The following is a 26,640-nucleotide window of genomic DNA, read 5'->3' as shown; positions in this document are numbered from 1 at the left end:
CCTGTGCAAAGCCAGTTGGACAGGGCTAATACAAGTGCACAGTGAGCTCAGATGGCAGACAGAGCCAGGTGGCCCAGATTTGAATCCTGGCTCCCTGACTTAGGCCTTTGGGAAATTTACCTGAACTCCATTTCCTTGAACATAAAATGTGGATAATAATAGTACCCATGTCGTAAAGTTGTTTTGAAGATTAAATGAGTTAATACATACAAAGTACTTAGAACAATCTGTGGCCCACAGTAATCACTATTTAAGAGTTGGCTGGGGGTGGAGAGATAAAAAGACAAATCAATATTTCAGCAGAAAATATTATTGGTGGTAGGCTCACATAAATCTGGCCCTCAGGAATTACTGTGCTCAGAGACAAATATGATTCAACCCCCCATCATCTGGCCCTAACGAAAAGGGTAAGCTGAGTATTGTAATCAATTACCCAATATGCTATCCAAGGACATTTGTTAAATATGAATTTATGGTTATAAGGAAAGTGGGGATGACGTGTGTGCTTCTTTAAATAATTTCAAAAGTTAAACCAATGTATGTGAACCATGAAATTAAGTAGAACTATTAAAAGAACACCAGATTATACAGCAGACTCACCATTTTTGCAATCATGGTCACATAGGGACCAGCATGTTGATTCACAGCAAAGAAGTCCAGGAGCCGTGAGAACCAGAATATGATGTCGATGCAGTATATGAGTCTTCCCGCCGTGTAAAAAGGAGGGTCACCCCACCGAAGGCCAAAACCCACCAAAAACAGGCCAGTAGCCACAGTTTCCATCAGATTCCAGTACTCGCTAATCCATACCTTCACCTTTTGAGTAAACTTCCCAGGTTCTGAAATATAGACCTAAAAGATGAAAGAAAGAGGGAAACTTAAAGAATGGGTTATAACCCAAGATCAATATGATCTTTAATACGTCAACTGTTCTTTTAAGGAGTATTTGGAATCATGCCAAACCTTAGATCATAAGGGGATTTTGGAGTCGTAAGTTATCCTTGGGGAATGAATTATTTAAACAATTCTATAAATGTAGTTTAATCTCACTGTTAGTACTGGCCAGCTATTTAAAAACGAAGCAGAATTTTTTTTTAAAAAGAAAAGTTTTTCTAGCTTTCATTAATCCTAAACCAACACAGGGAAACACCAAGACATTTAAAACTCAATATTGCAATGGAATATAGCTGCAATTCCATTTCATGACGTATAGCCTAGTGCAAAAAAACCAAAGAATCCTGTAATCTGGCCCCACTACTGCAATTTAGTGAGTAGTTAGCAAATTACTCAGAACGTGATATTAGAATTCACTATTATAAGAAATTACCCCTGCAAGAGAATATCAGACAAACTTAAATGTAAAACAGTAAAAAGCTATTTTCCCTGAAGCATAATAAAAATGGTAGAATTCGGATAATGTTTTTCTGCTGAATTGTTTTCTACATAATATACAAGGTTGGTCATATTAGCTCTAGGACAAAATCATCGTATGTAAATGCACAGAGGCAGAGAGAGATACATATACAATGATATCTAAAACAGCCTAAGTCACACGGTATGTGATTGCAGTTATAACTGGATAGGAATATTCATTCCTTTTCTTTTGTTTTAAGTGACTCATTGCAAACTAAAAATGAAAAGTTTGCTTTGGTTTGTTTCTTGGACTACTTGCCCCAGAGGGATTTTTATCTTAAACATTCAAAAATGTTTAGTAAGAACTTTCAAAAACTATAAATGAATTCTTTACACATTGCACAACTTTAGCCATTTATGTGCCACTCTGTGACATGAACGCAATAATATGCAAGTAATGTTAGGCTATAAAAAAACATCAGCTTTATAAAAAAAAAAACACTTTTGGGGAATCAAATAGTTGGAGGGTCTATAAACAACTAGATACCATCACTCTAGAACTGATAAACGCACTAATATGTCCCCTAAAATAACTGCTTTCAAAGAGCAGCAACCAACAGAAAGTATTTGGCAACAATAAAAGGTTGAGATCAGAAATTTTCCCCCTAGTTACCTTTCCTGTAGCATACAAATCAGGATCATTGCCTGACTCACCCTCATGCTTGGCCTCTCCGTTTTCATCACCCAAGCGCAGAACACGTCTAGCAGAGGTATGTAGAAGACAAAGGGAGAAGGGATAACTCACCTCCCTGACTTTCTCAATGGCATTGGTGAAGATGTAAATGATAACGAGCCACTCTTGCACGGTGGGCTGGGGTTGCATCTCCACCAACACGGTGTAAGTGAACAGCATGAGGAATGCCAAATACACCATCTGTGAGGGGGACATGGATTCCCTGGCCATGAGTGAGAGTCATAATGGAGGATGCCAAGCAGACATGGACCCAAATGAACAGAAACACACACATGAACTTCACCATGATAGCATGAAAATATAACTGGGACCACCCCCTGATCATTGATGACATAATTATCAAAGAAGGCATAGGAATCCACAGTTTTCTATTTTAGGAATTTGTGGAAGGAAAGATCACTGTTCTCAAATGCATAGAAATGGGCATGGTCACATCTTGTTGACTCCTGACCACAACTTTCAGAACCCTGCACATTCCGGCATGGACACAGTCAGGCCAACAGCAAGCCAAGAGAGAATCACACACCTTCCCCTCCATTTAAAAAGAAAACTTGTGTCCCAAGAATGCCAGAGGAGCAGTGTTAGTAGGTGCCTATTTTCAAATATAATAAATTGTGATATTTACTATTGCTGGGAGTTTTATTTTATGCTGATTAAAATATTCTGGTTACCACTTATGGTCTGGGTTCACGTCTTCTAACACATGACTCACTGGGCCTACGCAGATTACAGAACTTAGCCAGGCAGCTGTTTCACGGTCCTGAGCTTTCCATAAGTGAGGAGTTCTCAAAACAGTCTATGCCACCTAGAGGCTGCTCTGCCCAGAGTATTCAACCTAGACCTGCAGGAAAATGCTTCACTAATGCCACTTGCCAGGCTGGTGGAGTGTGATCTCTGACGCAGGCCGATGCCACTGCGTACAGAGTATGATAACTTCCATAATGCAAGTCTGCTAAAGGCATGACAGGAATGCAGAGGATGAAGCTGGATTTGAGACTTGGAGAAAGAGGTATATCAGTTGAGTCCTGTAGGATGAACACCATTTCCAGATAAGCAGATAAAGGAGGAAACAGTTTTCCATTTGGAAGTGGCAGAACAGAAATAAAATAAGCTTAGAGGCTGGAGGTTAAAGAGCCAGAAAAGTATACATTAGTATAATAGAAGGAGAAAGAAGACAAGATACAAAAGGGAATTTTTACATAAGCAGCACATCCATGAGATGCAGATATGTAAAAGATAGAAACGCATTTATAAACATTAAGCATAATCCTTCTAGTGAATTTTAAGCATTTGTGATAAACTGTTAAGTTAAAATGGTTTAAAACTGCTGTGTACACTATGATCTCACTTGCGAAAAAATCTGAAAATATTTGGATAGAAAAAAGTTGAAAGCAGATGTTAAGAATTGCTATCTCTGGGTGCTAGAAAAAGAATAAAATTTGATTGTTTTTTTCCTAAAAAAAAATTTCTGGTTATTGGAAACGTATTGTCCAATTGTGAGTCTCTGTAGTTAAAGACTGTTGACGTTTTTATCTACAGCACTTAAGGACTCAGCCTGACACATGATAGACATTCAAGAAATGTATGTTTAATTACTGTGTATATTAAACCTAGATTTCCAGTCTATTCAAAGAATTAAGACACAGTAAACACATACACACAGATACACAGTGATTAATAGCTTTGTGATCTTATCTAACATTCTTATCTTCTTACAATTCCCAGAAGTAGACTAACTACACACACATTTAAAACTGTGACACATATTACTAAGTTGCCTGCCAGAAAGGCTTTATCAGTTTCCACAATCACCAACAATTCATGAGACGGTGCAGTCTTTTCAATAGCTTCAGAGACAATGCACAGTGCTAGCTAATAAACACGTATTAAAAATCCCAGATCAGGGCTTCACTGGTGGCGCAGTGGTTGAGAGTCCACCTGCCGATGCAGAGGACACGGGTTCATGCCCCTGTCCGGGAAGATCCCACATGCCACGGAGCAGCTAGGCCTGTGAGCCCTGGCCGCTGAGCCTGTGCGTCCGGAGCCTGTGCTCCGCAACAGGAGAGGCCACAACAGTGAGAGGCCCGTGCACCGCAAAGAAAAAAGAAAAAAAAAAATCCCAGATCAACAGAGAGAAAAGTGCCCATGTGTGTGTTCCTTCTCACAAGAATCATATTATTTTAACCTGGATCCCTATTTCTCGTATCTTTTTGAGCTCTACCTAAGTTTAATAAGTCTTCTTCTAAGCTTAGTTCTACATAGAGAATGGGTGAAATCACTTCTGACTATACCATTTGATATTATATACAATAGGTGATATTTCAGGCAGGCATAATGGGTATTAGCATTGCCTATGAGTTAAGAAGCTTAGTAGAGAAGCATATAAAAAAGTTAAAGTAAATTCTATTAATTCTATACTTCTCTAGGTCTATGTTTCAAGGGTTAATATATTTGATGACCTCTTAGGAACATAATTTAAATAAATTTATACGATTAAGCAGTCATGTTTTACATTGTTTTCATGGTGGCCAGGCACTAAATCACTGTAGATATTGGTGGTATTGCTTCTGACTCTTTTTTTTTCTTCCAATTCTTAAAAAGATATCCAAAAATGTTTACATTTCTTTTTCATCATAGCATTTATAACAAGACACTGCTTCAATAAAGCACACGTACCCTAACCTAGCAATGTAACAGCCATGACTAAAAATGCCCGTGCTCACTGCTAACACCATCCTTAGCTATTTTTGTAGTTGTTGTTGTTCCACTTGCTTAGCTTTACTACTGTCTCTAAGAGTTCATAAGCTAGAAATGTCTAAGGAAAGAAATAGTTGAAAACTCTTTACCCAATGATGTGACTATGGTTAAACTCTCTCGAAGCTACTATCAGAGTCTCTAGGATTTTCTGTATTCAAAAAATACAGAAAATACAGTATTTCCATATTCACAAAAACGGTGAAATCTCATCATCTGAATGAAGATTTTATTTTTGAAAACAGATAAAATTTATTCAGAGCTATGTACTTATTGAATAAGTATATGAAATAAATGTGTGGTTGGGCAAGTAAATATTTTGAAATATAACACATTTAGACAAATATCCTTTTATAATCACTTCAAAATGTTTTAGAAATATACAATCTTGAGCAATTTAACTAACTATAGGTTAGCATTAGAAAAATAAATACTGTTAAATAAATGTGAAAAACACTCAATACATTTAGTGTACAGTTGTTTTCTCTGTATCTCTCCCATCCATGATAGATTTAGTATTTGTTTACACAATTCAACTTCTAAAATTTTTCTTGTCCTCTACATATTTAGAAGCATTTGCAACTAAGACAAAAACAAACACTTGAATTTTTTGGTCTATATTACACATTATTCCTACAAAGAAAAAATCAATTCAACTGCTGATTTTTTGCCCAAGATGGGAAAAGAATCCACTCCCATCACTTAATTCTACAACCATATTGCTCATTCTATTTTTCCACACAGTTTCAGATTCTGAGTCCCAGCTGTGTTAACTGGAAGCACTCAGAAAACGAAGAATGCTTGAGCCTTCACTCCCAAAGTAGGAGATCTGCTCTCACTTTTTCTCACCTCCCTCCAATCTTCTTCCCTACCTCCTTTGTCATTCCTCCCTTTTTTTTTTTTTTTTTTTGCGGTACGCGGGCCTCTCGCTGTTGTGGCCTCTCCCGTTGCAGAGCACAGGCTCCGGACGCGCAGGCTCAGTGGCCATGGCTCACGGGCCCAGCAGCTGCGCAGCATGTGGGATCCTCCCGGACCGGGGCACGAACCCGTGTCCCCTGCATCAGCAGGCGGACTCTCAACCACTGCGCCACCAGGGAAGCCCCCTCCCTTTTTTTTTAAGTGCACTTTTTACATTTTTATTACAAGTTGGTAAATCAGGCAATATCATTATCAACATTATCATTAGCAATTAACCATCCTGAATACTATATGTAATTTTTGAAATGAGACCAACCGTATAAAACCAAAACTTGACAATTGGAGCACTGTAGAACTCATAGACTTTCCTGGTCCATGGGAGGCTTTGGGGCCCACTCTTCAAATCAAAGTGCTGATTTTCATCTGGTTTCTCATCAGGGCCACTTTCCAAATCATAGTCTTTCTGTAAAATGAGCAAACGATCATTTATTGTCAGAGGCGTAACTAAAATACTGACATTTACAAGTATCTAAAATATTATATATTTCATAAATACATAAATATAGTAAAAATATTAGAAATTAACTGGGCACCCACCTGACAAATTACAATCTTAGTCTTGAACGGAAGGAAAACTACATGTATTGTATCAATCTTTGACAGGGTAAGGAGAACAGCGTATTTCTGAAAAGCAAGCTGAGTCTCTCATAGGAAAACCTAGTCAAACTGAGTAGTTCCAAGCATTTAAAAATGGTCCCTCTTCCTGTTCTTTTTAATCTCCTTTATCAGTAATTTTGGAACCTAAGGATATTAATAAAATCCTTGTGAAATCAATAACAGAGAATAGAATTATTTCCATAATTCAGGAGGACAAAATGGACACATAATGCTGAAACATCTTTCCCAAATTATAGGGAAGTCAGGCACAGTGTTAGTTTGAGGATTCTGTCTTTGACAGCTTCTCCACTCATTTATAACAGAGGTTCTACCTGAAGCTCATGGACTCTCTGAACTTCTGGAGTTCCTTGAACCTCCTGCAATTATATGCAAGTATTTGTGTTGTGCATGCATTTTTCTAGGGAAAGCATCTTCCATCAGTTTCTCAAAAGTTATGGGCCAGCCTAAAGGGGTTAACAGTTGTAGGTGGTGAGAAATGAGTATCTGTGTGACAAGGAAGTGGTTGCATAAATGTGACTACAGAGGGGTCTACATAGAAGAGCTGTTAGAAGGAGAGAAAAAAGAAAGGAAAAGAAAGGAAAAAAAAAAAAAAAGCACTTGCACCCTGGTTGCTTTCGAGAAGAGGGAACTTAGGGATTATGAAAGAGAAGAAAAAGAGATATCACCCTACTTCATAGATTTCTATGTGGTTTTAATCTTTTAACAGGAAATGTGGGCTTCCCTGGTGGCACAGTGGTTAAGAATCCGCCTGCAAATGCAGGGGACACGGGTTCCAGCCCTGGTCTGGGAAGATCCCACATGCCGCGGAGCAACTAAGCCCGTGCGGCACAGCTACTGAGCCTGCGCTCTGCAGCCCACGAGCCACAACTACTGAGTTGGTGCGCCTGAACTTCTGAAGCCTGTGCGCCTAGAGCCCGTGCTCCACAACAAGAAGAGCCACCGCAATGAGAAGCCCACACACTGCAACGAAGAGTAGCCCTTGCTCACTGCAACTAGAGAAAGCCTGCGCGCAGCAACGAGGACCCAATGCAGCCAGAAAGAAAGAAAGAAAGAAAGAAAGAAAGTTTAAAAAAAAAAAAAGAATTTTTTTTGGAATTCAAAACTCCTAAAGCCAAGCATGCTAAAGGCACACCAGATGACTACAAGAAATTGAAGCTTTGTTGTGTTGGACTTTTGGAAAATGGTATGGGAGTCAATTGAACAACAGGCTGATAGTTTCAAAGCAACACGTTTTAACCTTGAAACTGAGTAGAAGAGTAACTATCCTCGCCTGCGAGAACTTGACCGGAAAAAACTGTTTGAAAAAACTAAAAATGAAATCCTCAATGAAGTTATCAGTCTGAGCCACATTACACCAAAACATTGGGAGGAAATTGTTCAGCAATCTTTGTGGGAAAGAGTATCAACTCATGTGATTGAAAACAACCATCTTCCAGCTACACAGACCATGAATTCAGGGACTTTTAATACTACAGTGGATATCAAGCTTAAACAGTGAATTGATAAACAGCTTCTTAATAAAGCGATCGAGGTTGCTTGGGAGACCCTGCAGGAAGAATTTTCCCACTTCATGACAGAACCAAAAGGAAAAGAGCACGATAACATATTTGATAAATTTAAAGAGGCTGTTAAGGAAGAAACTTAAACACCAGAAGTGGAATGATTTTGTGGAGGACAGCTTGAGGGTTATTCAACACAATGCTTTAGAAGACCAGTCCATGTCTGATAAACAGCAGTGAGGTGCAGCTATTTATTTTATGGAAGAGGTTCTTCAGGCTCATCTTAAGGATACTGAAAATGCAACTGAAATATGGAAGGTCCAGATTGGGAAAAGAGGTGGTTACATTGGAAGAATCAGACCCAAGAACAGTGTGTTCACAATGAAACCAAGCATGAACTGGAGAAGACGCTGAAATGTAAAGAGGAACACCCAGCTTATCTTGCAAGTGATGAGATAACTACAGTCCAAAAGAACCTTGAATCCCAAGGAGCAGAAGTAGATACGAGCTTGATTAACGATACTTGGCACCACGTTTAGAGAAGACATTACTTAAAAACAGCTCTAAATCACTGTAACCTTTGTTGAAGAGGCTTTCATTCCTAACAATGGCATTTTGTAGATTCTGAGTAGGAATGCAATGATGTTGTCCTATTTTGTCAAATACAATGCATGCTTGCTGTCACCACAAATACTTTAGTGCAGCAACTTAGAAACTCTGAAGTCAGGCAATTAGAGAAAAATGTCAAAGAGGTATTAGGAGATTTTGCTGAAGATAGCGAGAAGAAAGTTAAATCGCTTACTGCTAAACAAGTTCAAATGGCTGAGGACCTCAAGAAAGTTAGAGAAACTCAAGGAAAACTTGATGCATTTATTGAAGCCCTTCATCAAGAAAAACTGTAATAAAATCCTACTCATATTATAATCAGCTCTGCATACATACAAGAAAACTCCAAAGTCTTTGTCCTCCATTTTTTTCTTCTGCTATTCCACCTTTCTGAACATAAAATAATCATAGAATAAAAATTTTAAATAAATAAAAAATAATTTTTAAAAAAGAATAATGGCTTTCATTCTCCTATTACCAGTGCTTTCATCATATTTATTATCACACTAGTACCATGACGACAAAGACACTCTAAAAGAGCATCTATGTCCCTCCTGTCTTTGGCTTTCCCCCAAAATACATAATGCCAATTGTGTTCCTCAACTAATCAAGTACATTATACTTAATTAGCATTATGAAAACTTGTATGTCCCACCAAATGCTACCTCTACCCCTTATTCTCTGATTAACAAAATTTTAAACACAAAGCAGATAATCCAAAACTGTTGCTTTAGTTAAATTCAAAGATAAAAGAACATTGTTACTATGATTATAATCCATTCGTAACAGACCAGATTTGAAACACTTTTTCAATAAATGCTTTAACTTGAATAATGGTGAGGTATCATGGATAGTCTGTCTGATTATAGGCTCCATAGTAGCAGGGGCCGCATCTGCCTTAGTTAATGAAATGCCCCCAGAACTTGTCTGGCTCGTGGAAGGTAGCTATTAGATATTCGTTGAATTATTAATTGATGTGGCTATGTCCAAACCACCAGGTGAGCAACTGCTGTAAGAGAACCACTATATTACAGACAAAATTTAATTTTTCAGGGAATTGTGAGGGCTTACTATCTTTTTTGAATGTTAAGAGCACATTTAATTGGCACTCAAGGAAGGAGTTCTTTCCCTAAGAGTCGCCACTTTAAGAAGAACTGCTTAGTGGAATGCTCCAACTATCTGCAATGCCTTCAGTTTCAGTGAAAGCTTATCTTTCTATGAAACCGCTAAGAGCCAAAAGTGAAGTTACATTCACTTCCAAAGCACTACTTGCAACCAAGTTGCCAACATATTTACATATTTGTTTGTAGATAGATGGTAAACAGTTTCCTTCATTGTTTACTTCAACAAGCTAATTAAACTTAATATGAACACTGAAGTAGTATAAAGGCAAACATATGTATGTGAATGTCTCACATATAAAGATTGCCTTCTATTTCTAATGGGGTTAGGCAAGCACTACATTACTTCTTTCCTTAAAAAAAAAAAATTTGAAATGGTCTAAACTTAGTAACCACATAATCTAACCAGTACAATCACAATTATGACAACTTGACTAACCCAGCTTTGCAACGGAGAACTCACACACTCTATTGAGTTTAGAATGTATTTGCCATCTTGGACTCTGAGAACCCCAAATGGAACTATCAGGCTTAGAAAAGTAAGAAGGAAAGGGAAGGAAAGGGAAGGGAAGGGAGGGAAGGAAGAGGAGAGGAACACATATATACCCAAACAGGCATGATAGTAAAAAATATTTAACTACTGATCCAGTTAACTGTTCTGGCATTAACCAATCAGAATAAAGGCTCAACCAATCACAGCAGATGCCAGCCATACAAACTAACTATAATTATTTTTCATTTAACATTTATCAAATACGTTTTTAATATTATGACAAATACCTCATAAGTACAAAAGCACATCAGACAAGACGCTAGCTAAAGATGCATCACTGAAGTATTAAGTACCAGAAAAGATGTTTACTACATCTCACAGTAAATGACAACTGTATCAGCAGTGATCCAAGTTGAATCATAAAATTCAAAAAATATATGCCCAGACAGCATATTGGAGACTCTCCAGTGAAGCTGCAATAGAAGCAGCTCAAGTTGCCCATGAAAGAGTATACATCTGGGAACTCAAGTAAAACTATTCAAACTCATTGGATATAACAAATGAAAAAACTATGGCGTGAAAGAGTGAAGATCAATGCACATTTTAAACCAGCATATTTTTAAGGATATGAGGCATCCCTTATTGTAGCTTTAGAGAAACAGTAAGTCTATTTATTCCACTAGTCACAAAGGAAGAAGTTAAGCAGCTTTCAAGACATAATAAAGTCTTTGATTTTGGCAGAAATAGGATATTTTGCTTAATAACATATGGGGGTTAATTAGAACTATCATACATGCTATACCTGACCTTACTATAATATGATTAAGACTGTTAAATAATTTGTTAAATAAATAAGCTTTGTGTCCGTGTATGTTTGTGTGCCATCAATGCTATGAAAACCTAGTTCATTATGATATTGCACTAACCAGACAAGCACTTTCTTTGGGAGCGCTGGCATTCTGGTCACCATTATACCACGTAAACTGGGAGTCCTGGGACTGGGGAACATGTGACATCTCTGCTTTGCTTTTAAATTCCAATGTCAAAATGGTGGGTGGGAAAAGAATACTGATGATGATCTTTAAAAGAAAAGAAAACAAAGTAAGTAGTGGGGGTTATACAAGGCACAAGTATGATCCAAATAAAGTTAAGATTTGGGTGTATATAAAATGTCAGCTCCATCCCCAATTCAGTGGATATCCTGATTGTATACATACTTTCCGACTCGAGAATTCCAATTCTAGAAGTGTCTCCCTCAGAAATACTCATGAATCCGAGCATGTGTAGATAGGGATGTTCTTTGCATGGCTATTTGTAATAGCAAAAAATTAGTGTCAACCTGAATGTCCATCTATAGAGGGAGAGCTGATGTGGGACAACCTAACAGTGGAATACAGTCAGCCCTTCATATCCGTGGGTTTCGCATCCACAGACGCAACCAAGTGTGGATTAAAAAAAAAAAAAAATTCCAGACAGTTCCAAAGAGCAAACTTGAATTTCCCATACATTGGCACCTATTTACATAGCATTTATATTGTATTAGATAGTATAAGTAATCTAGATGCAAAAGTTATATGTAAACACTACACCTTTTTATATAAGGGATTTGAGCATCCACGGATTTTGGTATCCTGAGGGGTCCTGGAACCAATCCCTTGTGGATATTGAGAGACAACTGTACTATGCAATCATTGAAAAGACAAAAGCAATTGAATATAATGAATATAATGAAAGTTATATTGTTAAGTCTAAAAACAGCAAGTTATAAAATAATATGCACCGTGTAATCCCATTTTAAAAAATTAAAAAATACGATGCATATACATATATGCATTTGAAAGTTTAAAATGCATACACCACACTGTTATATGTTATAATACCCAGAGGCACGGCAGTGAGAAGTCTTCTTTTTCAATGAGCATATTGCTTGAATAATTCTTTAAAGCCACTAAGTAGTTACTATCATATAAAACACATGAAAATTTATTCATATTATAAAATCAACAATATAAAAACATACCAAGTCACCTTCTGTTAGATGCATCTCCCATCACACATATATTTTCTCTGCCAGTAAAACCCAACAAAGATAGAAATCTAGACATCCACGATTTTTTCATTCTATTGCTAACATTCATGAATTGATTTATAGTCTATTCAAAAGAATTTTTATCTTCAACCTGTATTGGCCTTTCAGGGTAAAGAGTTTAGAAGATTTACTAAATATTGTGACAATCATCTTCGTGAACATTATCTCTTTCGAGCTAAAATTAGGCCTAGTATTCTGGGATTCAGGGAATAAAGGTAAGATTAACCCAGACTATATACCACTCATGATTAAAGAAACTAAAGTCATGTCCTTGTCGACTTCATTTTTTTTAATGCTGAAATGACCTTTTGTTGTTTTTTTTTGGTTTTTTTATAACACCTTTATTGGAGTATAATTGCTTTACAATGGTGTGTTAGTTTCTGCTTTATAACAAAGTGAATCAGTTATACATATACGTATGTTCCCATATCTCTTCCCTCTTGCGTCTCCCTCCCTCCCAACCTCCCTATCCCACACCTCTAGGTGGTCACAAAGCACCGAGCTGATCTCCCTGTGCTATGCGGCTGCTTCCCACTAGCTATCTATTTTACATTTGGTAGTGTATACATGTCCATGCCACTCTCTCACTTTGTCACAGCTTACCCTTCCCCCTCCCCATATCCTCAAGTCCATTCTCTAGTAGGTCTGTGTCTTTATTCCCGTCTTACCCCTAGATTCTTCATGACCGTTTTTTTTTTTTCTTAGATTCCATATATATGTGTTAGCACACAGTATTTGTTTTTCTCTTTCTGACTTAACTTCACTCTGTATGACAGACTCTAGGTCCATCCACCTCACTACAAATAACTCAATTTAGTTTCTTTTTATGGCTGAGTAATATTCCATTGTATATATGTGCCACATCTTCTTTATCCATTCATCTGATGATGGGCACTTAGGTTGTTTCCATCTCCGGGCTATTGTAAATAGAGCTGCAATGAACATTTTGGTACATGACTCTTTTTGAATTATGGTTTTCTCAGGGTATATGCCCAGTAGTGGGATTGCTGGGTCGTATGGTAGTTCTATTTGTAGTTTTTTAAGGAACCTCCATACTGTTCTCCATAGTGGCTGTATCAATTTACATTCCCACCAGCAGTGCAAGAGTGTTACCTTTTCTCCACACCCTCTCCAGCATTTATTGTTTGTAGATTTTTTGATGATGGCCATTCTGACCAGTGTGAGATGATATCTCATTGCAGTTTTGATTTGCATTTCTCTAATGATTAATGATGTTGAGCATTCTTTCATGTGTTTGTTGGCAATCTGTATATCTTCTTTGGAGAAATGTCTATTTGTTGTTTTGTTTTAAAGCTTGATTTCCTGTGAAGGTTCTCTGGACTTTTCCCAGTCTGATAGGATTGGTTTGTTGGGTGTGCTTGTTTTCTTTTCGGATGTAGAACCCAAAATACATGCAATCTTCCAGGTCTGGAAACACCATAGTTAGCAGGCACAATGACAATATTACACTAATTAATTCCTAACCCACTTCCTGAAAAGGCTCCACATTCTTTTGCCCTTGACCGTTGCAGAACAATTGGCTTGTGAAACAGTATTCAATAAAATCAATATTCCATTTCCAACGAATAGGTCAGAGTCTATTCTACAGAAGCACTTAAATGAGTTTTCCCTTCCACATAAAACTCTACAAGGTCTTCCTCCAGTCTTCATCCACATGGAATTAGTCTGACCAGGACATTTTACATTTGCAAAAGTGTTCCCAAAACTCACAAGCCAAGCACTGAGGAATTAGGATCCAGGCACGGATGATATAAAAATAAAGTATACGAGGAGCACAAAGTTATTAAGTTCTCAGTAACAAGAATTTCTATTCAACTAAAGTATGTACAGGACAGAGCCATGGAGAAAATTATTTCTCAAAATCCCAGCTATCTATACCCCCATCTCACTCTCTGAACATTTAAAAAGAGTTATTGCCAGCACTTGTGCAGCTAGAGGTGGACCCATTTACATCTCTGCTTCATCATTTCCAAGGCTGAAATCGAAACAGATCAAAGGAGAACTTCTTCTAGAAACAATTGTTGTTTCTCCAATACTTTGTTAAAGAGGAATCTATGTGAAATAATTTCTGGTTGACATTCCTCGTTTCCACAATATCATTAGTGGAATTAAAATGTACAAGCTCTTTTATACATTTTATGTCATATCTTTTAGTTGTTTGTGTTTTCTATAGTTTGCTGACCAAAAAAATGTTTTTAAAAACAGTCATTCTATTTGGGACACATCATATCTTTAAGAGCTCTAAGGAGAATAAAATTAAAATATAAATTATAACCTTGTGTAGCTCTTAATGATCATGCTTCATCCCCATTTTTTCTGTTTCATAAGCTATGTACTTCTTAAGCATGACCATAACCTAGAACTTTTTAGGCTTAGGTTTGATGTCAAAAATTAAATGCCTTTAATAATTAACTAAATTACTCTTGATAATTCAAGATGAAAGATGAGGCTAAACCATAATGGAATAGAAAAATTTGGAGATAGTTAGTGGTGTGAACAAATGTGTTTGAGGGCAGCTTTATAAAATAGCCATTTATTTCCTGAAACATCACATTAGGTGAACACAACAACAGAAATTGCTAATTTTATTTAGTTTATCATGAGTTAGTATTTTTAAGCTGAGAAAATTTTCACTAAGAAGTCTCATTTACTTCTGTTATAATTATCAGAGGCAATGGTGTTTACTAATAATGAAATCTTGTTTATGTTTGTACATTCTTTTAACTTCTTCTAACCAGCCTCTCATGAGTATGCCTTTGTGATGGACGGAGCTGGCACAATTGTGCCCATTTTTTAAAAGAAACTGTGGTAGTGGGAGATAAAGTAATTGTCAGAGGTTCCACTGTGAAGATCTCAGCTCATCTGTGAGAATCAAAGACATTAACTGGTTTTCCTGAAGGTAATCTTCTGGAGCAAGGGAAAAATGAACTCAAGAGTATAGACCTCAACAGTATAGACTAAACTAACGTTAAACTCTATAAAGCAAGTAAATATACCTTTAACCAAGAGTTTTTCCTCATTTTCAGACGCCCCATCCACATATCTGTCAGTAGCATTTGGGTACAAGTATGTGAAACAAAGGGCCTCAACCCTCCAGAAACAGCCAGTTTTAAACAGGTAGAATTGCTCCAGTTCTTGAGTTCATAGGTCAACAGTTTCATGGCCATTCTTTCATTCTGTTTGAATGCCTTCTCCAACACATCTAGGGCAAGCCGGCCAAACTGTCTGCAATGACACAGTGGTGAGTGGCAAAAATAAATGCAGGTGAGAGCCCCAGAAACATTAAAAAAGATTAGATATGAGACTCAGAAAAGACCAAGACAAAAGAGGGAACAGTAAAATGCAGAAGCTGTTTAAAAGGGATTGCCGCTCAGGAAATGGATTGTTCTGCCTTTCTTAAAAGAACAGAACTAGAGGGTTTCCACCAGGAGTGCCTGAGCTATCCATGGGGAGAAGCGAATCCACACCACAAAGCAAGCTGTGTATGGCTTGATGTGGGGCTCCCTGATAGTACCTAATAAAGAATTTTTTGACAGAAAAGATTGTTCAAAAACTGAACTAGCATTTAAGGAAAAACTGTAGAAACTCCCCTCGCCACTCCTTTTTTTTTTTTTTTTAAGATTTTAGGGACTTCCCTGGTGGCACATTGGTTAAGAATCTGCCTGCCAATGCAGGCTCAAACAGGTTTGAACCCTGGATCAGGAAGATCCCACGTGCCGCAGAGCAACTAAGCCCGTGCACCACAACTACTGAGCCTGCATGACAACTACTGAAGCCTGTGCACCTAGAGCCCACACACCACAACGAAGAGTAGCCCCCGCTCACTGGCAACTAGAGAAAGCCCGCGCGCAGCAACAAACACCCAACACAGCCAATAAATATATAAATAAATAAATTTAAAGATTTTACAAAATACACAGATGACTTAAGTAAGAAATTAGACCTGGAGACACCCCCAGGTGATCTTCTTGGAGGTCGTTTTCTCTAAAAAGTAGACACTGTCATTCTCTGGAATTTTTTAAATCAAAATGATAAATTAGTTTCTATTAACTCTAGCTTTCTTTCTTTCCCTACTACTACAATGCTTTAGTAAATCAAAAAATCAAAACATTTCTAACTTTTCTATCTTCTACCATCACTCTCTGGTAATTTAATACATAATATATTTATTTGTTTTCCTGCCTGAGCGGCACTTAAAGAACAAATTTTAATATAACTTAGTATCAAAGAGTTTGAGAGTTAGGAGGACTTCCAAAATCATTCATTGAACATTTTATAGTTAAGAAACTAAAGTCCCGAAATCTCGTCAAGTGATTTGACAATTAGTAAAGAGCTGGAATAGGTCTAGAACCCAAGTCTCCTGACTTGAAGGCCACCTCTCTTCCTTTTAGTCCTTAAAATACCTCAAGACCCTTATTTATGGGAGAGTCCATGAACCACACTCATCTTACAAGTTCACTTCATACAAGTTCACATCTTACAAGTCCACTCATCTTACAAGTTCTAAGCTGAGGGAGATAAACGTGTCTAACCATTCTAAGAACTGTCGATGTTAATATCAGGTAAAGGGAGAACTCCTACTTTGAGTAATTTTTCAGCTCTTCTGAGGCATCGTCAACCATGTTGCTCTCCTTGGCTTCCCGGGCCATTGCTCGGTACAGTATACAAGCAATTACTGCCTTGACTGTGGCCTCCTCTCCATGCTGCCAGAAGAACATGGCCATCTTCTGCCTTTTCATTAGCACAGCCCAAACCAGCAGGTCATTATAAGGATAAATAAAGCCAGTAGAGTCAGGGTCATCTGATATATTTTGTTCTTCTTTTGACTTCTTCCTTGATTTATGAAGGGCTACGGACTTTTCCTGTTAGAATACAAAATAGCAATGGGTGTCCAAATACTCAAATGCGTGATGTTCTACCTGACAAAACACATCGGGTATCTTAAAAATATTTTTAAATCACCGAAAAGAGATGGAAATAATAATAGAACTTTATAAATCAGAAACCAAAATTTTGGCCTTTTTTAATCCATTTCTTGTTGCTTCTAATAATTCCAGGGTCCCTAGGCTGAGATACCTTAAGTTCACTTAACACAACTTAAAACACTATACCTTTGGAATAGAGCCACTAACTATACAACAATTTTCAATTTCTCAAGGAAATGGGCTGAAATAACATATGAGATAAACGATAACTATTAAAAAAAAGAACTCTAACCTTACCTTACAAATAGATTCATTATCTTCCTCTTAGAAAAATGGCAACTAGTGTTGCCAACATTCATACAAATAGATTGATTTTAATTTTGCTTTCCTTTATTCTGACTATATTCCCCTAGTGATGGTAATAGTAATAATGAAATACTATTCTCTACCTGGTAAAACCACCTTTTATAGATCATCTCAAAAACCATTCTCTAACCCCCATAGTCTTCTGTATCACTTTGTACGTATCTCTCTCTCGATGCTCATCATACTGCACTGTGGTTATTACTTTGGGAGGGAGGGTGGGACCATTTCTCAGTCATAATTATATCTTCTCCAACACACCTGCATCTCAAATTCAACCAAGTGCCCAAACTAATGCCTGGCAAATAACAAGATTCAATGATCATTCTTTTTTTTTTTTTAACATCTTTATTGGAGTATAATTGCTTTACAATGGTGTGTTAGTTTCTGCTTTATAACAAAGTGAACCAGCTATACATATACATACATCCCCATATCTCCTCCGTCTTGTGTCTCCCTCCCACCCTCCCTATTCCACCCCTCTAGGTGGTCACAAAGCATCGAGCTGATCTCCCTGTGCTATGCGGCTGCTTCCCACTAGCTATCTATTTTACATTTGGTGGTATATATGAGTCCATGCCACTCTCTCACTTTGTCTCAGCTTATTCTTTTTAATTAAAGGAGATCACAGCAAAAACAGTAACAAGCTTCCTCTATTTCTATAAATGAAGGGAATTTATGTTCATGTTTTATGGCCAACGGTAATTTTATGAAATATCTTTTCATTCTAAGAGCTATAAAAAGCAAACCTCTTTCAGCCAACATAGGAACCATTTATATGGAAACTCTTAACAAAAGCATTCACCCCCAGAGGAAAGTGGGATTGAGGTAGTAAAGGGAGGGGGGCATAATACTGCTCACACACACTCACATGCACACACACAGTCATAAATACATTACCATTGTCATACTGTAACATTAGGTCAAAATTATATTTCAGAAAGCTTCAAAAGGGAAAAAAGAAGATGCAAGAGGGCAGTGTCAGAGAACAGAAAGGAGGAGGAAACAGTCACCTCCAATTAGCCTTGGGGAAAGGAGGAGGAGGGTGCAATGTTGGGCTAGTAATTCTAGTTTTTAGTACCATCCCATGGACTGCCTTCCTGAGTCAACATCTGGACATGGTAGAGGTAGGAACAAGGAAGGCAGCCTGAGGTGCCAGCCCCGGCAAATCATTTAGTTGCTTGTCCTGGGCGTTTGCTCATCATTGTTAGAGAACACCTGTATTATGCTTTTGACTTGCACCATCTGTTTATAGTGCTTGTAAATGATCCCTCTATTTGTATTCCCCATTCTCAAACTTTAAATGAAGAAAAGATCTCAGTCTTTAAGGACAATTTTCTTTTCAAATCTAAAATAAGTAACTGGTACCTTGACTTTGTAAGGTTGGGCAGTTCTAATGAACTGGTAGTGCAGTGTGCTTTCTGCAGATTCATTTCTATTTCCTGAGCGGCATCTTCGGTGAAGAGGGGGCTGAGGAAGGCTTTGAGCAAAAGTGGTCACTTGCTGGAATATGTTATTTTATTTTTAAAATAAAACAAAAAGGGAAAAAGATGATTATAGTGGTAACAATTAACATTTTATTTCTAGACAACAATAAAAACACATATAATATTGTGTCCTATCAAATATCCAATGGTTCTGTCTCTCATCCAAGATTAGTAGTTAATTACTCCTCCAACAAGAGCCTCTCATGATCCCCTTCTTACTAAGCACACTCTTATTTCCTAACATCTTAGAGAACATGTTCTTTTGCTCCCTATCATATATCTGCATTCCTTTTCTATGTGGAAATTCCATTAGAATCAATCGATGTTCTATACCTGAAACAAGTTCAGAATAGGCAATAAAGATTCACAGTTCTGATAAGAAAAAGTTCCCATTCACAAACAGCTCCAAGGTTAAGCTTCAGTTAGAAAGTTACAGAACTTCTCCAGGTGTTATATCACTACTGGAATTCCAGTGGCTAGGCCCAATAACAACATAATTAATCGCTTGTCAGCATGAAGCTTTCATCAATGAAAAACAAAATCAAACGAGAGCATTCTTAAAGGGACTGACATAAAATTCCCAACACAAACCGTATCAGGAACTTTGAACTTTATTTTACTTATTTATTAATATTTATTTATTTATTTTATTTGTACTTTATTTTATTTATTTATTTTTAGTTTGTGTTTTACAGATATAAATTAGATGTAGAAGTAACGGGGTCCAACTTTTTAAAGAAACTACTCAAATTATTATCATTATTATTACTGTGATATAGAATTAATAGTATCACTAGTAATAATCATAATGACTATTAGTATTAAGTTACTCTATACCCTCTATGTACCAGGAATATGGGTTTTCCTGGCTATTCTAGGTATTATTTTATTTAATCCTTTTGATAAATTTATGAAAGGGGTATTATATTATCATTCCCATTTTAAAGATAAGGAAACTGACACACAGAGAGATTAAGTTTCTCACTCAAGATTACATAGCTTCTAATGAACAAAACTAAGATTCAGTCCCAGATCTCTCCGACTCCAAACCATGTATTCGTTAACTGCTACGATCTAATTTACTAGGAAACACAATAAACTCTGTACTCCTTCACTAGAAAATAATTAGAGAAATGGGCAATTTCCTTCCCATTTCCAGAAAGGGCATTAGAGGAACCTGCCTAGCATGCTCCCCACTGGGCTGCACCAAGGTCACAGTCAGTCCTATACCTGCCACTGGTAACCTCAGAGCAAGGCATATTTTGGTTACTTGAAGGCACTGATACCTCAAGTGTATCCCTATGCCTGTGAAATGCCAATAAAGAACATATTCTCTTTGAGAGTTGGGTTTCTTTCTGTTTTGTTTTCTCATCCCTTAAAGCCAAGCTGGGTTTTCACTTCACATGATTCTTTAAAAATAAAGGTCAAAAGTAGCTTGATATTCTAGACTCTTCATGTGATCTTATCCCAAAGTATCTTTCCAGTGTCATCCCTCACAACCTTCTGGCACTTGTCCGGTGACAAAGGTCTCCTTGTCACTGCAAAACCATACCCTGGTGTTCACAGCACTGTGCCCTTAACTGTTCCCGCTCTTCTCTCAGCCAAAAATGCCCCAAACTACCTTTTCTAACACTTTCATTATCCCCTAATAAGAACTAGGCTCTTCAGTTTACTGATCTGTACTGGCAATTTTAAGAAACAAGCAATGTTTTCTCTGCTAATCAACTAACCAGCAACTCTAATTTTACATTCCTAGACTTTCAAAAATATGATAGAAAATAAAATACGTATAATATGTATTTTCACATGGTACATTCTGCATGCATCTTCCAATATAACCCCTAGAGACTTGTTCCAAGTTTGTCATCTCCAGGCTATGTACTATTATGAGTGATAGATATAATCCTATTAAGCTTTCCACTTCTGTATTTTCAAAAGATAAAGAAAGATAAGGAAAGAACCGGTCATCTCTCCCTCTAATACTTCTCACCACATACTTCTGTGTCAATACGGCACATATTATATCCTGTTTTGTATTGTGGCTAGTTATTCATAAATTTGTTTCCTTTAAAAGTTTCTAAACTCCTGATCTTTATGTCCATCCCAGGCCAGCATGCCAGCACTTAGCACAGTAATTTACATGCAGCAGACATTCAGTAAGTGTCGATAAACAGTATGTCCATTTTGGAAGCTCTTCCCATCTAAACTTCCCGAGCCATTTTTCTAAAAGTGTAACTCCTAGGAATCCTTAATTTTACTAGGATACTTTTCAATTATGCTACCTTATGTTTTCTGTAGAGGTTGCTGTAGAGGGCTCTGAAATTTTTTCTGGTATAGCTGCTGCGATATGCTCTACCAATAAGGTATTCTATCACCAGTCCAATGTCAATCAGCGTTATTCTGTAGCCTGAGAGAACGGCATGCTGAAACAAAAACATGTAACACGTAACTGTCAGTTCTCTTTTTCTATCCCTTTTGCCACGTCACTAGAACATAACCAAATAAACTGCAAAGAGGGAGACTCACACTCTTCAGCCTTAGAACAATGCTTAAGACTCACAAATGAAGGAAGAGCCCTTGAGTTACCACTAATAACTAAAACAAGAACAAAAACAACTGATCACTTAATACGGCAGCTACTGATACAACCTGGTTGTTCAAATGGGAAAAAATACTTAGCCTTAAGATGTTTTTAGTTTCATAGACATGGAATGTCTGCTTTTAAGAGCTCATTTCCTCTCTTTTTCTCTCTCATGCATATACACACTTTAGAATAAAATACATTGAAAGAGAGTACAAAAGATTGTTTTTAGCTGGAAATGACAGAACCACTACAACAAAAGTATAATCACTGGAGGATATGCTGAAGGGTCCAAAAGTAACACTAAGTTAAATCTTAAGCTTCTCTATTGAAATGGCTGTAACACTTTGCACTGTGTTGACCAAATCATACACAAAACAAGAATAGGAAAGGAAGTAGAACAAATAGAAATAAGGAACATGAAGCGGCAGAGCAAAATGAGATTTCAAAACACGAGGCTGTGCCAAGACCAGCGTCATGGCTGCTAGGGGCCTGAGTAGCAGGTTTCCAAGCACATGGGCCTTGGGCCAAATGAAAACTGCTCTGACCCCTTAAAGGCCACCACAGTGCCTCTTCATAAGTGTTACTTCTGAACTGTCATTCATAGCACACTTTTAAAGGCACAGAGTGCTGAACAAGATCTTTGAAATGAACAGATTGTGAACAATGTTCCCAAAGCTTTGAACAACAAATACGGTTACAAATATAAATAACTGCAAATAATTTAATTTCTCTCTTTCACATTCATAATTCACTTTTTCCAAGGAACACAAACCATGCTCTCATTTTGCTGCTAGTTAAACACATATTTAACTATTTCTCTCCCTTTTCTTCAGTTTACCATGACAGAATCAGAGTTTAAGGAGATAATCTAAGGAACATCATTTTGACCCAACATAAATCAATGCAAAGTAAATTTACATCGCCATGGACACTTTTGCTTACTGCTAATCTGCCAACTAAATGTCTTCCTCCACCTTTTACTCCCACCAAGTCAACATAGTCAGAAAGCCCACACTCTCTCCATCAAGATATTAGACTTCAGAATTAAGGCAAAAAAAAAGTCTGTTAAAGCTGGAAAGTTCTGGTAATTAATGGGGGATCAGAGATGATTTTTTTTTTTTTTTTTTGCTTTTTTTTTTTTTTTTTTCCCCAGTACGCGGGCCTCTCACTGTTGTGGCCTCTCCCGTTGCGGAGTACAGGCTCCGGACGCGCAAGCTCAGTGGCCATGGTTCACAGGCCCAGTCGCTCCACGGCATGTGGGATCTTCCCGGGGCACGAACCCGTGTCCCCTGCATCGGCAGGCGGACTCTCTACCACTGCGCCACCAGGGAAGCCCCAGAGATGATTTTAAGTCTGACTTAACTCAAAGTTCAATGAGAATACCATGAGCAAAATATTAGCAAAGGTATAGACCAGTGGGATCCATCCTGGTTCCCTAGAACAATGCTTAGACTCACCAAGGAAGTGAGAGCCCCAGAGTTATCACTAACAGACAAAACAAGAACAAAAACAAGGGAATCACATACCAGTCCTTCAATAAAGATAACAGAATCAGGAAGTTTCTCTATTTTCAGCAGGTATTATTATCATCATTGGCAATATTATTGTATCATGTTAAGCTGAAATTCTGCTTGGAAGTTTCTATGTCTCCAATTCATGTTTTATAAGAGAAAATAATTATTAGCTAACACCACTTACTTGGTGGGTCAAATCTTTTAAAACACAAATTACAAGAAAAAATATGAGTGTGGTTTGGTTATGAAATTGTTCAGAGTCACAGGTAAAGAAGGTAGGTAATTCGCTAGCAAATCCAAGTCTACATTTTACAAAGCAAAATCTGGTAACACTTCACCACAAAGCTAAGACAATACCAGAAGAAATTTGTACACCTTCATAATTAGGTTACCTGTTTTACATCTTGGACAAGATGATGCAAGAGCATATTGGTTGGTCCTTGTTTCTGTAATAAAGAACAAAAGGAAGAATTTTAATTACCTTTTAATTACCATGTGCTAGGGAGAAATAAAAAACCTTTATTTCAGAATTCATAAATTATCCAGAATACTGAAAACTTTCTTCAACATCTTTAGTAATGAAGCTTAAGCCAAATTAATTCTAAGGAAGGTATTTCCCAAGAGAAGATGTGATTAGATTAAAATATTTTTCAATGCAAGATGTATGTATCTAGGAAGTAAGGCCTTAATTAACTTTGTGTGGCAAGAGGCAGAAATAAATGTTAACTAATCTGTAACTATCCTTTATTATATATAAATCACACAATTACAACTTTCATCACACAATTATATTCTACCAACAAATATTTATTGAACACTTACTACGTTCATTCAAGCTACTGAGGGATTCAATGAAGAATAAAATTACTTTCTTCATAGAATTTTTACAATCTAATAGAAGAGAGTGGGACTTACACTAAAAATAACCAACAATATGAAGATAGGTATGTTCAAAAGAGTGGCAAATAATCTGTATTATAGGGGCACTATAATATGTGAATTGGAATAATCAAGAAGATAGGACTTGAACAGGGCTTTAAAGAAAGGGTAAGATTCAAAGGCAAGGAAGGACATCTCAAGAAGGGTGCTTGGCTTAAGCAACTGGTGTCTTTACAAGGAGTAAGCCAGTCTCATTTCAATAAAAGGTTTACATAGGAAAATTGCAGGAACAAAATTTTAAGTGTCCTTAGGTTGAAATGCTTCTAATTACTCAATAAAAGCAATTTGTTCTTATTCACATCTTTGGCTTTAATTATGGTCTTACTATCCTATTTTCTTAAATTAGTTTATGCTTCTATTCTGTATAATTAATTAAAATGGGAAACACAGAAATGACTATAGGATACAATGGATTTGGTAAGAAAGTTTCTTCTTTGCTTGAAAAGTCTGTTTCTCTATAAGCTATCTTTGTACATGAACATTGAAGGGGACTTGAACATTCAAGATATAGTTTAAGCTAAGTGTTAAGCTAATTAATAAATAAATCTTAAGGAGGTGACTAATGAAATGTTCCAGTACTCACTGTATTATAGAGCTCTTCCAGTCGGGAGATGGTAAGAAAGCGATGGAGGTTCATGCCATATTCTATTAAGAGCTTCACGAAATCCACTCGATCCATCACCAAAGCATCTAACATTGCTTGTTCTAGCGAGCCAGGCTTCAGAGGGCGGAAATAAATAAGAGACATAGAGAAATCAAGAAAGGAGAAATAACTAAAGAATTACATGTATTTGAACTCAAAACTATACAGACAAAATAATCATAAAATACATTCTTACTAAGAAATGTTCAGGACCTAAGTGAAGAAATAACAAAAGGTAAACTGAAGGCATAAAAGACCTCTTGAATAAATGTGTTCTTGGATGAGAAAATTGACTGTGGTAAAAAGATCTCAGTGCTTCCCAAATTAATGTTTGAATTTAATGCAATTCTAATAAAAATCCAAGGTTTTTTTCCCTTCCTTCTTTTCCTTCTGCTTCTTTTCCTTTTTCTTTTTTGTTTTTTGGTAACTTGGCATGTTCCCATTTAAACTATATTCGACTTCTGGGTATAATGGCAAATTAAACACACTCATCTACTTTTACTCCTACCTAAAACCCCACTAAAATTATAGTAAAGGGGTTTTTTGTCTTTTTGTGTTTTATTTTAAAGAAATGAATCCGCAAGAACAAGGAGGTCAAGAGTGAAACGTTTTAGAAGTTGAAAAGCAGATGGTCAAATGGTAATTGACTTAGCAGTTCCCAGAAAGCCAAAAAATGGAAGTCCCTAGAAATTGGAAAAAAAGTCAAGAACCAAACAAAATCTATGCCACAGAATTCTGGCAGCATAAATTGCTAACACTGGGACCTTCCCACTCATCTTCCCCTATTGATTTCCGTAACAATAGGAACAAGGCTTTACCTTGTAAGCAGGAGATTGGAGGATTTCTTTCTGATATTGTGATGAATACAAGAGAAAATATATGAATATGCTAACACTTCAGGTTCCCCAACAAATGGGGGCAGCCAGATCACCCTACTGTGGAACCCAAATCTACAGCCTCAGAATTTCTAATGAGCTTTCTTTCCTCCACATTTAAACAAAGAGTCCAGGACAAACAGACCAAAAAACGTCAACCAGGAGGAATCAGACAATACAGGAAGAAGAAAACTTCAAAAGAACTATCATTAGTAGCTTCAGAAAAACAAAAGAAGATATTATATTCAGGATGCTAAGACCTAGGGTCTGTCATACAGAGTGAAGTAAGTCAGAAAGAGAAAAACAAATACCTTATGCTAACGCATATATATGGAATTTAAAAACAAACGATGGTACTGATGAACCTAGTTGCAGAGCAGGAATAAAGAGGTAGACATAGAAAATGGACTTGAGGACACGGGGTGGGAGGGCGAAGCTGGGGCGAAGTGAGAGTAGCATCGACATATATACACTACCGAATGTAAAATAGTTGGCTGGTGGGAAGCAGCAGCGTAGCACAGGGAGATAGGCTCGGAGCTCTGCAATAACCTAGAGGGGTGGGATAGGGAGGGTGGGAGGGAGGCTCAAGAGGGAGGGGATATGGGGGCATGTATATGCCTATGGCTGGTTCGCTTTGTTGTGCAACAGAAACTAACACAGTATTGAGAAGCAATTATACTCCAATAAAGATCTATTAAAAACAAAAAAAGCACATGCACACCTTCCCTATGACCCAGCAATTCACTTGTAGAGAAATAAAAACATATGTCCACAAAAAGAAAATAAATAAAAATTAAAAAAATAAAAAGACAACAAATTTGCTCTCAGGAATTAATAATATGCTACCAGAAACAAAAAGCTACATACAAGGTGTGAAAAATTAAACTTGAGGAAATCTACCAAAGAAAAGATACAGAAGATAAGAGGGAAAGATAAGATTAGAGGAGCAGTCCACAGGTCTAACATTTAAATGATAGAATTCCTGAATGAGAGCAGAGAAAGCAGGGGAGGCAACTCCCCAGCA

The 26,640-nt window shown here is 37.1% G+C and overlaps 1 protein-coding gene and 1 pseudogene across 1 annotated transcript in view; one reads left to right on the top strand and one right to left on the bottom strand.

Annotated features, from left to right (window-relative positions):
* TRPM6 (transient receptor potential cation channel subfamily M member 6) overlaps positions 1-26,640 on the bottom strand; it is a 138,869-nt gene that overhangs the window by 53,608 nt on the left and 58,621 nt on the right. The window contains exons 12-21 of the mRNA XM_067744150.1: positions 24,682-24,816; positions 23,552-23,605; positions 21,344-21,484; positions 18,943-19,077; positions 16,868-17,148; positions 15,283-15,511; positions 11,103-11,255; positions 6,096-6,242; positions 2,159-2,287; positions 601-852 (exon numbers count right to left, since the gene is read on the bottom strand). Of these exons, the coding sequence (XP_067600251.1) occupies positions 601-852; positions 2,159-2,287; positions 6,096-6,242; positions 11,103-11,255; positions 15,283-15,511; positions 16,868-17,148; positions 18,943-19,077; positions 21,344-21,484; positions 23,552-23,605; positions 24,682-24,816 (1,656 nt within the window). The remainder of the gene's footprint in view (positions 1-600; positions 853-2,158; positions 2,288-6,095; positions 6,243-11,102; positions 11,256-15,282; positions 15,512-16,867; positions 17,149-18,942; positions 19,078-21,343; positions 21,485-23,551; positions 23,606-24,681; positions 24,817-26,640) is intronic.
* LOC137228266 (dynamin-like GTPase OPA1, mitochondrial pseudogene) lies at positions 7,634-8,858 on the top strand (annotated as a pseudogene).

Source organism: Pseudorca crassidens, chromosome 7 (assembly GCF_039906515.1).
Source record: "Pseudorca crassidens isolate mPseCra1 chromosome 7, mPseCra1.hap1, whole genome shotgun sequence".
NCBI classification, from domain to species: Eukaryota; Metazoa; Chordata; class Mammalia; order Artiodactyla; family Delphinidae; genus Pseudorca; species Pseudorca crassidens.
The sequence above is the reverse complement of the archived record's forward strand: the minus strand, read 5'-3'. Positions and strand labels throughout refer to the sequence as shown.